We start from the raw sequence: 12,971 nt of genomic DNA on the forward strand, positions 1-12,971 counted from the left end.
GAGTCTGATCAGTTCAAGACTGTTTGTCCAATGAATGTAATTTGAAAGTAAGCATTCTTGAAATTCTGCCATTTGCCACACTGGATGGAATATTATGCTAAGTAAAATAAGTCAGATAGAAGGACAAATACTGTATGTTATCACTTATGTGTGGAATCAAAAAAAATGACTATGTAACAAAATAGAAATGGACTCACAGACATAGAAAACAAACAGTGGTTAACAAAGTGTGCATATATGTATGGGGGCACGTTAGGGGTAGGGAGTTAAGAGATATAAACAATTAAGTGTAAAATACTTAGTATAAAATAATTAAGCAACAAAGATATAGCACAGGAAAATATAGCCATTATTTTAGAATTATCTATAAACATATTGAACCACTATGCTGTACACCTGAATCTAATATAGTTTCTTCTTACTTGTGGAAAAGTTACTGTCTTCCTTTAAGACAGGCAGATACTTTTTTGGTAGAAATTAATTCATTTTCTATAAAGTATTCTTAACACATTTTCCTTTAGATCCCCATCTCATTTAAATGAATCATTATGTAGAAATATTTATAACTGTTCCTTACATGCTGGGATATTATGAAAATGTAAGTTCAGGAAGTATCTTAGGGAAAACCATGACTGATTAGAAGTGGTCCCAGCGAAAGTAGTCTCATTGCTATCTGCCTGAGGATTTTGTTTTGTTGGAAACTGCAGTAGTTCAGGGTAATGAGAATATGGACAGAATTCAGTTCAGTCGCTCAGTTGTGTCCGACTCTTTGCGACCCCATGGACGACAGCATACAAGGCCTCCCTGTCTATCACCAACTCCCGGAGTTTAGTCGAACTCATCTCCATGGAGTCAGTGATGCCATCCAACCATCTCATCCTCTGTCGTCCTCTTCGCCTCCTGACTTCAGTCTTTCCCAGCATCAGGGTCTTTTCAAATGAGTCAGCTCTTCACATCAGGTGGCAACAGTTTTGGAGTTTCAGCTTCAACGTCAGTACTTCCATTGAACACTTAGGACTGATCTCTTATAGGATGGATTGGTTGGATCTCCTTGCAGTCCAAGGGACTCTCCAGAGTCTTCTCTAACACCACAGTTCAAAAGCATCAATTGTTTGGTGCTCAGCTTTCTTTATAGTCCAACTCTCACATCCATACATGACCACAGGAAAACCATAGCCTTGACTAGACGGACCTTTGTTGGCAAAGTGATGTCTCTGGTTTTTGTATGCTGTCTAGGTTGCTCATAACTTTCCTTCCAAGGAGTAAGCATCTTTTTGTTTCATAGCTGCAGTCACCATCTGCAGTGATTTTGGAGCCCAAAACAATAATGTCAGCCAGTTTCCACTGTTTCCCTACCTACTTGCCATGAAGTGATGGGACTGGATGCCATGATTTTAGTTTTCTGAATGTTGAGCTTTAAGCCAACTTTTTCATTCTCCTCTTTCACTTTCATCAAGAGGCTCTTTAGTTCTTCACTTTCTGCCATAAGGGTGGTGTCATCTGCATATCTGAGGTTATTGATATTTCTCCCTGCAATCTTGATTTCAGCTTGTGCTTCATCCAGCCCAGCATTTCTCATGATGTACTCTGCATATAAGTAAATAAGCAGGGTGACAATATATAGAATTAACTACCCCAAATTAAAACTATATCCGATGCTGAAAATGTAAAAGCAGGCAGATGCTAAGAAACCCTAGGGAGTATGGCAGGATCTGGAGAGTTGATCAAACTTCCTCTGTGTTCAGTTCAGTTCAGTTCAGTCGCTCAGTCGTGTCCAACTCTTTACGACCCCATGAATCGCAGCACACCAGGCCTCCCTGTCCATCACCATCTTCCGGAGTTCACTCAGACTCTGTGTTAGCCTGTGCTTTTTCCAGTTCCAGTGGCTGATGTTAGTTCAGTTCCCCAGCATTTTTTCTTTAAAATTTTTTTTGTATGAAATGCACATTCAGTCTCTGGTAGTGTGTGTTTCTGAAGAACCCAAGCTTTGCTGGTCATGTCATCTTATTGCATGCATGCTAAGTCGCTTAAGGTGTGTCCAACTCTTTGCGACTCTGTGGACCAGGCTCCTCTGTCAATGGGATTTTGCAGACAAGAACACTGGAGTGGGTTGCCATGCCCTCCTCCAGGGGATCTTCCTGACCTGGGGATTGAACCCATGTCTCTTTCATCTCCTGCATTGTCAGGCATGATCTTTACCACTAGCACTACCTGGGGAAGCCTCTGTTGAGATTACTTAAATTATTTGTTAGGTGAATATGGAAAAGTAGAAAATTCATTCAATGCTCATAATTAAGTTAGCATTTAATTTAGTCTAAGTTAACATTTCTAGTTCCTGAAAATTTGGATAAGCTTTGAAAAAGTATGAAACTATTTCTAAGATCCCTTCAGATTTTGATTGTATGAGTCAAAGTGTTGATTCAGCGTGGCATTGTAGGTTTTTGTATTATATTGATAATTTTTTAAACTATCAAAATTTAAAAATTTCAGACTGCATTACTTTAAGTGGATGTCTTGCTTTCTGGAAAATTAACCATTTCACACAGTGATTGATACATTTTCTAAACATTTAATTCATTCTTATTGATAAGATCAGTTCTTCAGTTTCATCAAGAGGAACTTCATAAGGCAAGTTTAAATAAAAGCTCTGAAAATTATCTGCTAATTTTGGTTCTGTTTTTTTTTTTTTAGTATTACTATTTAAGCTATTCATTAGCAGGCTAGGACAGTCTCAGCAATGTGAGACTTTGCTCAAGGCCTGCAAAACAGCAGGCTCACAAATAACAAATATTTGATGAATATGTGTATAAATCAACTTTGTTGTAAGAATGTATATTAAATTAGGGGAGTGTTATTTTAGAAGCTTTAAGGCAGAGTTAGTAGTCTCATGTAGGATCTAGTCTTATTTATGATATTGCTAGTTTCTTGGGTATTTTCTGATCTTTAACCTACTACTGTTTGTAGAAATATCAGTACGAAATGTAATTGTGGCTGTTTTGGTTTTAGGTGCACACACTTCATTCATTAGCAGCATCACTTTCTGCATCAATTTACCAAGCATTATGTGACAGTCATAGCTACAGGTAAAAAAAAAAAATCACCCAAATAGTATTTATACAGCAAAAACATTAAACTGTACCACAGTTATATTAAGGTTCTGCTTCCAAGGGATGGAAAAATCCTGGAGTATGACCACCATGTGTACTTTATGAGAATGAGAAAATAATTGTTTAGCAATCACCTAGTAACAACAGAGACAAATAGAAAATGACAAATAGTAAAGGAAAATTATCATCACCATCTTCTTTTTGTTTGCAAAAAAAGTATCCATTATCCAACGTAATTTATAATATGAAGTTTTCTAATTTTTTTCTCCCTTAGGAACTATTCCTTTGGCATTAGATCAGTTCCTATTTGTTTGCTTTTCAGTTGGAAGAGGAAAAATTTTGAAAAATGATAAAGTACATTCCTAGCATTGAAATTATTAAAATCAATTTTACTTACCTATTTCGGTATCAGTCTTTAAAAGTGATATCAACTTTTATCAAGTGATATAATGGTTTGAAATTTTGTTAAATGTCTAATTGCCTTCATCAGTGTATCCTTTATATTTTAATGACCAGGGCAATATAAGTAGTAAGAAATTGTATCAGTCAGAAAGATGACCTAGACTTAAATGAATTATGTTAATAAATGAAAAGTTTGTACTATAAATAGAATCACATTAAATGTATATTAAACATTTATCTAGATTTTTTTTCTTATAAATTCAGCAGCCTCTTGTGGGAAGACTGTTATTGCATAAGGAGTTAACTCTCAAAATGGCCTAACTCTGATGTTAGCCTAGTAAGGCCAGGTCTAAGTGAACTCTCAAAACTAGGAAGTGTAAATAAGAAAAAGAGTTTATTTAGTTGACAGTGATCACCTTAATGATCAAAGACATTTTGTTTGATATCAGTCACTGCTTAAAATGGTGCCAGATGAGAATCCAAATACATTTTGTTTAAATATATCTTTTCTAGTTCTTAGGCTGTGATTGACTCTCTGAGAAGTAAGATTTATTTTCTTCTTTTATATTTCCCCCACTCCATAAAGATGAGGAAAGTAAATATTTGGGCATATTCGACTTTAGTATTTGGTTTTTCTAAAATAGTTTCCTGCAGATTTTAGTTGACCTTTTAATTCAGAATTGAGCTTGCACAACTTGGCAGGACTAAGAATACAAGAAAATAGTTGCTGAAAGTTTCTGATATTCCTGGTACCAACAGTAATCTCCTTACAGCAGACTTTTAGAATACAAATAAGTGAATATGGAAAAGATTTTTAAGTTTTAAGTGGCATTTGGGAAAGGTTTTAAAGACTAAATGTCATCTGCCCAAATAGAACATTTGGTATTTTGTTTTAAAAAACTATCAATAAATATTTATAACTAATTAAACTTTCTGAAATAAGTTATTATTGGAACATTGAATTCAGTTTTAAGAGTTTTGTTTTTGCTACAGTTATTTAAAAAGTGTATTTAAGGTATACTTGCCTATTAGCTCTGTGGATGATAAATAATGGAATTTTCTTTGGTTTGGCAGTCAAACAGAAGGAAACCAGTTTACAGGAATGGCTTATCAAGGCCTTCTTTTAAGTGATCGTCGAAGACTAAGGACAGAAAGCATTGAAGAACATGCAACACCAAATTCTTCTCCTGCTCAATGGCCCGGTGAGAACTCGAGCGCTGTTCTTATTTTTGTTTATATTTTCTATTTGGAAATTCCTTTTTACAAACCTACTGACTGGTTCCCTGATTGTTGTTGTTTGTGGGTTTGGTGAATCACTTTTTATTTGTTTGTTTTTGATGATATTTTCTGCCATGGATTAGGAATTCTTAAGTACTGTAATGTTGTCTGAAGATTCAGAAAGTTAAGGCTTCAAAAACCAGCTGTGCTGACCAGCATAAAAAAGCAAGGTTTAACATCTTTCCCAAGGGTGAGCACAATTGTGTTTCTTATCCTTAGACATCCTGAGTTAGAGTCTTAGAGAGCCAATATCACACAGGTTTTTTCACAGATATATCAGAATATAGTCATTCTCAAGAGTGTCGGTATATATGTAGGACAGGACCTGTGACACATAGGTCATGGTGTCTGCCAGTCCTTTTCCTCTGGTTAGTTCTTTCTCACTCTCAGTATCAGTTATTTCAAACCTCTGCTCTCAACATCCTTTCCTCATTTGCCATGTCATTTAAGTTTTACTGTAGTTTTATAAATTTCTAATCATAATCTATATCTGTGATTACAAGTTAATGATCTTTGTAAAGAGGGGCAGTAGAGAAAGTGACAGACTCAGAGTGTGTATTTAAAATTCTTTTATACATAAGTCTCTCAAAACATTGTTGTTTAGACTTTTTATTGAAGTAATTTCAAACTTGTAGAAGTTTCAAAAATGGCACAAAGAATTTTTGTATAATCTTCACCCAAATTTCCCAGCGTAGACATTTTACCATACTTGCCTTACCCTTCATTCCTCCTCTCTCCCTCACGTATTGTGTGTCTGTGTGGATATATGTATACTTTTTTCTGAAATATTTGAGGATAAGTTGCAGACATGATGCCCCTTTACACATATCAGTTTATCTTTCCTAAAAATAGGCATCTGGCCCCATCACTTCATGGGAAATAGATGCGGAAACAGTGGAAACAGTGTCAGACTTTATTTTTTTGGACTCCAAAATCACTGCAGATGGTGATTGCAGCCATGAAATTAAAAGACGCTTACTCCTTGGAGGGAAAGTTATGACCAACCTCGATAGCATATTAAAAAGCAGAGATATTACTTTGCCAACAAAGGTCCGTCTAATCAAGGCTATGGCTTTTCCAGTGGTTATGTATGGATGTGAGAGTTGGACTGTGAAGAAAGCTGAGTGCAGAAGAATTGATGCTTTTGAACTGTGGTGTTGGAGAAGACTCTTGTGAGTCCCTTGGACTGCAAGGAGGTCCAACCAGTCCATCCTAAAGGAGATCAGTCCTGAGTGTTCATTGGAAGGACTGATGCTGAAGCTGAAACTCCAATACTTTGGCCACCTCATGTGGAGAGTTGACTCATTGGAAAAGACCCTGATGCTGGGAGGGGTTGGGGGCAGGAGGAGAAGGGGATGACGGAAGATGAGATGGCTGGATGGCATCACCGACTCGATGGACATGAGTTTGAGTGAACTCTGGGAGTTGGTAATGGACAGGGAGGCCTGGCGTGTTGTGATTCATGAGGTCGCAGAGAGTCAGAAACGACTGAGCAACTGAACTGAACTGAACTGAAAAATAGGCATTCTCTTATTAAACTTAACATTGTTATGAAAATTCAGGATATGTTAGGAAATTCAGCATCTTAATATTGATACAATACTGTTGTCTAACCTATAGGTTTTTTTCTTCGGCAGTTTCACCTGTCATCTCGCTGAGGTCTTCCATGTTGTATTCTTAGTTGTATTGTCTCATGAATCTCCTCCAATATGCAGTCCTCCTTTCTTTGTCTCTCATGACTTTGACACTTTGAAAGAGTACTAGCCAATTATTTTTTAGAATGTTCTTATGTTTGGGTTTTTCTGATGTTAATATTAGATTCAGGTTATGAAGAGAGATTGTACCTTTCTCAGTGCAAAATAGCAAGAGGCGCATGATGCCACTTTGGTCCCAGCACTGGTGCCATTAACTCTGACCACTTCGTGTGGTCGTTTCTGCCAGATTTCTCCTTTGTAAAATTATTCTCCTTTGCAATTCGTAAGTATCTTTTGAAGAGAGTGTTTGAGGATTGTGTAAAATGTCATACTTTTACCTGCTAATTATAATGTTCAGTGATGACTCCTGCCTGAATCAAATATAACTGTGGAGATGACTCAGTGGTGATTTTCTAATTCCATGCTTCCTTCTACCTATTAGTTGAAATTGTGCTGTAAGGAAGAGCTTTCTTTTCTTTTTGTTTATTCAGTCATTTATTACTTTAGTGTGGATGAATGGATTCTTGTTTTATTCTGTAGGTTATAAGCCATTTCTGTCATTTATTTTGTTCAAACTATGGACTGTGATTTAGTCACTAAGTCGAGTCCAACTCTTGTGACCCCGTGGACTATAGCCCGCCAGTCTCCTCTGTCCATGGGATTTTCCAGACAAGAATACTCAAGTGGTTTGCCATTTTCTTCTCCAGGGGATCTTCCTGACTCTGCAATTGAACCCAGAATCTCCTGCTTTACAGGAGATGTAAGAGATCTGGGTTCAATCCCTGGGTTGGGAAGATCCCTTGGAGAAGGAAATGGGAACCCACTCCAGTATTCTTGCCTGGTAAATGCCATGGACAGAGGAACCTGGTGGGTTACAGTTCATAGGGTCGCAGAGTTGGACACGACTGAAGCAACTGAGCCTGCATGCATAAGTGGACTAAAACTGTGGAGATATATATACACACACACATACACACACACATATATATATATATATCCATGTGTGTATATTGATACTATATATATAGTATAATATAGATACATAATTGTGGTTTAATTGCAGATTTGGATTTGTTTCCCTTCTGGAGCTTTATGCTGATACACTTCTTTTAATATTATATACCCTTACAGGTGTGAGTTCACTTATTAATCTCTTGAGTTCAGCCCAAGATGAAGACCAACCAAAATTGAATATTTTGTTGTGTGAAGCTGTTGTCGCTGTGTACTTGAGTTTATTGATACATGCTCTTGCCACAAATTCTTCCAATGAATTGTTTCGACTTGCAGCTCACCCATTAAATAACCGAATGTGGGCTGCTGTTTTTGGAGGAGGTGTGAAACTTGTTGTGAAGCCTCAAAGACAATCTGAAAATATTTCAGGTAAGGTAAATTTGATAACAATAAGTATATTGTATATAAGTATAAATAGTTTCTTAAAGATTTTTTTAAAATGTTTTAAGAATTTTTGTTTTGAAAATCAGTGATGTTTAATGTATAATCACTTTTAGAATAATAATCTCAGAATAAAGAGTACAGTTTCAGTTTAACATTTTTTGATAAATTTGAAAAGAATAAAAAAGAAAAGGTAAAGTTAAGTGAGGAAACAGTGTTGAGGAATGAGGTCATGGAAAAGGATAATTTTTATTTTTTATAGTTTATCATGGTGATTTTGAGTTTATAAAAGCTTTCTTAATAAGTTTTGGTCATTATCATAAATAACTGGGCTAAGATTTTTGGACTTTCCGTACTGCACACAGTTGAGTTAGGTCTGAACTCATTGCCATGATATCTAGGCATGCATAAGAAAAACACTCAGGGTTTGTTAATTGCAGTAAGTAAAAGCATCAAGGGTGTTATCTGTAACATAGCATGAAAAGTTAAAGATTTCTTAACTATGAAATAGTAAGCTTTAGAACTTTCTTTAGCAGTGTTTGTTTAAAAGGTAGAAATATTAATTGAGAATTATTTTTTTTGCAATCCACTTTCTTTTCTCAGCTTTTATTTTAAGATATCACACTTATTTTTTAAAAGTTTCAAAAAAAGTTTTTAAGTAGAGAAGATTTAGATAAATCCTCATAGTTCTTACAGAGTATACCAGCAGTTAGCTTCAGATTAAGCTCATGGTCATACTCAGGCTGTTCCAGTCATGCACATGGTTTTTGAATTCCATTTTCTGTGCTCTTTTTTTTTTCTTATGGATGAGAATACATTTTTAGTCCACTTTTTAAGATGGTAGGATGGTAAGATATAGACCGATGCCATGGGAACGTTTTCCACCTTGGTGCTGTAACACAGAAATTGCCTGTCTTAATTCATCCATAGAAATGGTCATGTTACAGATGATGAGATAGTGGCCCAGAGAGCCACTAGCTAAAGGCACAGGTTCTAACCTGTGTCCTTGGTGCCCAAGATGGAATCAAATGAATAAGTTCCCATGTAAATCAAAGTAAGGGAGGTGATTTTGCTGACTCCCATGTCTCCACTCCTGTTATATATGGATATGACCCGTCTCCATCTTCCTATCCAGTTGTAATCCACTGTAAATTTAAAAGTTTTCCTCCCAAATCACTTCTTTTCTCTTCCTGAGTTTACTGTTATTGTTTCATGGTAATTCACTTGTCAAATCATCATGCTTAAACTTCTGAGGACATATTCATGTTTACATTCACTTACACCTGCCATATGCCAGGCCTTTGGGGTATGGTGAACAAAACAGAGAACTCCATACCTTCATGAAGCTTACACCTAGGAGAGGTAAACACACAATTAACAAATGCTAGTATTTCAGGTATGGTAAGAACTACAACAAAAATACAACAGAGTGAGTAGACAGAGAATGATGAGGGGAAAGAGGGTGGGAAGAGTTTAGTTAGGGTGGTCAGAAGACACATTTCTGAATAGATGACATTTGATTAGGGTCCTAGGGAAGTCAGGGATCAGATTGTTCAGATATCTGGGGCCAGAGCATTTCAGGCAGATGGAGAAGTGAGCGCAAAAGTCATGAGGTTGGACTAATTTGACTTTTTCCAGGAACCGTTGTATAGGCCAGATGGCTATCCCGAGCCAGGGAGTGTGGTCAGAGATGAGATAAGCAACTGGAGGCTTCATGGGTCATTTATTATCACTGTTATTCTAAAGGAAGATAGGAAACTACTAGAGGATTTTAAGCAGAAGAGTGATGTAATCTGATTTAGATGTTCAAAAGACCCACTCTAATTGCTGTGTGGAAAATAGTCTGTGTGAAAGAATAAAAGTAGGGAGCCCATGTGGGAGGCTGTGGGAATAGCCACTTAAAAGATAATTGTGAAGAACCAATTTGAATCAGTTCCAGTGAGGTGGATGAACCTAGAGCCTATTATACATAGTGAAGTAAGTCAGAAAGAGAAAAACAAATATGGTATATTAACACATACGTATGGAATCTAGAAAAATGCTACCAATGAACCTGTTTCCAGGGAAGGAGTGGAGATGCAGATGTAGAGAATGGACTTGTGGACACAGTGGGGGAGGGGAGCGTGGAGCAAATGGAGAAAGGAACGTCACCATACGTACACCATTAGGTGTAAGATGGACAGCTGGTGAGAAGTTGCTGTGTAGTACAGGGAGCCCACTCTGGTGCTCTGTGACGACCTGGAGGGATGGGACAGGGGGAGGAGAGGGAGGCGAGGGAGGAGATGTATGTATAATTATGGCTGATTTGCGTTGTTGTGTGGCTGAAACCAACACAACGTTGTAAAAATTAAAAAGAAAAGTCTTCTCCCAAAAGAAAGATAGTTGTGGGTTACCATCAAGAGTGAATGGATAAACAAAATGTGGTGTATAAGTACAATGGAACGTAATCCAGCATAAAAAAGAGTGAATATTAACACATGCTGTAACCAGCATGAACCTTAAAAATACGATGCTTAGTTTAAGAAGCCGGACCCAAAAGGTCACACAGTGCATGCTTCCATTTATATGAAACATTCAGAATAGGTAAATCCGTAGAGACAGAAAGCATATTGGTGGTTGCCATGGGCTAGGGGGAGGGAGGAATGGGGAGTGATTGATTGATTAGTGTGGGGTTTTCATTTGGTATGGTGAGAACACTTTGCAGCTAGATAGGGATGTTGGTTGCACAACAGTATGAATGTACTAAAGGCCACTGAACTGTACATTGTAAAATGGTTAATTTTATGTAAATTCCACCTCAATTAGAAAGAGATAAAAGTGGTATAGCCTAGTGATAGACAGAGTGAAAAGTGGTCATGTTCATCAAAGAGAGATAAAATTATTATTTTCTGTGACAGGGAGCCTCAGGAGAGGACCAGGCTGACTTCCTGGATATCTCATATCCAATTAGTCCTGAATTCTTTTGATATTCCTTTTATGTATTTCTCACATCTAAACCTTCCTTTCAGTCTTTACCACCCACTGTGCTAGTTCAGGCCATACCATCCTCATTGATCGTGCAGATTTTATCTCATCATGTGCCTCATTCAAGATGCCTTCATGAGAATGGCCCACAGGATGAGCTCCCAGCTTTCTATCCACAGGCTAGTCCATGCCTAACTCCAGAGTATCCTTGTTACTCCCTTCCCTGACCACCTGTTTAGCAAAAGAAAATTATTCCTCATTTAGCCAAGCCATTGATCATTTGTTTCTGGTGTTAATTTCCTCTTTTCACATTGAGCCTGTGCTTTTCTTTTAAGACATGCTTTGTATCCTGCATATTCATTCAGTGACCCTTCCTTGAACAGCATATCCAGAAATAATCCCTCATGTGCTCTCCTTACTACTTGTTGAATATACATCATTTATTTGATACGTTGTATATAGAATTGCTTGAATCCTTATTCTGTCTATTAATGGCACATAGGCTGCTTCATTGCAAGTTAATCTTTTATAGTCTGTCCTCGTCTGTGTCTCTGTCATGATTGCTTAAAAACTGATGCAGTGACTAGAAAAGTTTACACGCACAGATACAGGTAATTTAGTGAAAACTAAAAACATGGCAAGAATGTTCTTTTCAAGGCTGAAAAGAAAGGTCAACTCTTTGAATTAATAATGGAAAATAATGGGATTTTTTTTTTCCTGTCTTTAAATTCAGCACCTCCTGTTCCTTCTGAAGACATAGATAAACACCGTAGGAGGTTTAACATGCGAATGCTGGTCCCTGGAAGACCTGTAAAGGACACTACCCCACCACCTGTGCCTGCAGAAAGACCATCTTACAAAGAAAAGTTTATTCCTCCTGAACTTAGTATGTGGGATTATTTTGTTGCAAAGGTAAGGGGCCTGAGGAATGCATTCTGTATGTGTGTCTGTTTGCATCACATAGGAATGATGGGGCAGCTTCTGGGTTGAATCACCATAGTTTAGACATTTCATCTCTCAACTCCAGAAGCTGAATAATCATTCAGAAATGATCAGACACTTGATATGGTTGAGACAAATTAAAATCATATGGGACCTAAGTATAAACTAGAACTCAGTTTACTAACATAATCAGCATCATCCTTTTCTAGGGACTGGAATACTTGTATCTACCATCTAGCATCCCTTCTGATTGTCAGTAGTTACCTTGGTCAGCATGAAATTAGAGCAGGAGAAGGTGGATGGATATTTGAGAGTTTCATTAGACCATGGGTTTCATGAGGCCCCATGACATATCTGTTTCTCCAAAGCAGAGGGAACTTCTCTGGGGATCAGAATACTCATGGTGACTAGATCCTACATAGTCCCATTTTGTACAGTGCTGGGTGTGTGCTTTTCTGCACTTGGTGTTTTGAGCACTTCACATTCTATTGACAGGTTTCCTTCTTTACCTCTGTTGCATTATAATTCTTCCCACTCCCAAGATTGTTTGGGAGCAAATCCAGACCTGAAATTCCATTCATAAATATTTCATTATGTATTTTTTAAACAGAAGTGTTTTGAACCAGTAACACACGAGCATTATCTCTGTCTCACACAGACGCACACATAAACACTCCCATTTACATACACATACACTCACACACGGTTCTTTACTATCAAGTATCCAGAGAATGTTCACATTTTCCCCCATTATACCTTAAATGTTTTTGAACAGTTGGTTTGTTAAATCAGGATCCAGAGTGATTCATATATTACAGTTGGTTGATATGTCTTAAGTCTCTTTTAATCTGTAGGTTCTATCCCACCTCACTTTGTTAAATTTACCCCTGCCCCTTTTTTTTTGCCCCAGAATTTGTCATTTAAAAATTTTCAGTGGCTTGCTGATGGCATCCCCGTGTTTGGTCTTTTGACCATATTCCTCTGATTTTCTGTTTCTCTGTAAAGTGAGAGTTAAATTTAGAGACATTATCACATTCCACCATGATTAGGTAGAAAAAGGGAGTACAGGATTTCTTCTTAGGTGGTTTTGTGTATTTCCACCAGGATACATTCTTTTTTGGGATGTTAATTGATGATCTTTGCCTGAATCCATTATCATAAATTTGGAGAGTTTTATTTATTTGCTGAAATA

The 12,971-nt window shown here is 37.2% G+C and overlaps 1 protein-coding gene across 1 annotated transcript in view; it reads left to right on the forward strand.

The window, feature by feature from the left end:
- The window catches only part of DMXL2 (Dmx like 2), a 172,838-nt gene that overhangs the window by 139,775 nt on the left and 20,092 nt on the right, over window positions 1-12,971 (forward strand). The window contains exons 26-29 of the mRNA XM_069596524.1: window positions 3,007-3,083; window positions 4,584-4,711; window positions 7,613-7,861; window positions 11,571-11,749. Coding sequence (XP_069452625.1) covers window positions 3,007-3,083; window positions 4,584-4,711; window positions 7,613-7,861; window positions 11,571-11,749 — 633 coding nt within the window. The remainder of the gene's footprint in view (window positions 1-3,006; window positions 3,084-4,583; window positions 4,712-7,612; window positions 7,862-11,570; window positions 11,750-12,971) is intronic.

The sequence above is a fragment of the Ovis canadensis genome, chromosome 7 (genome assembly GCF_042477335.2).
Source record: "Ovis canadensis isolate MfBH-ARS-UI-01 breed Bighorn chromosome 7, ARS-UI_OviCan_v2, whole genome shotgun sequence".
NCBI classification, from domain to species: Eukaryota; Metazoa; Chordata; class Mammalia; order Artiodactyla; family Bovidae; genus Ovis; species Ovis canadensis.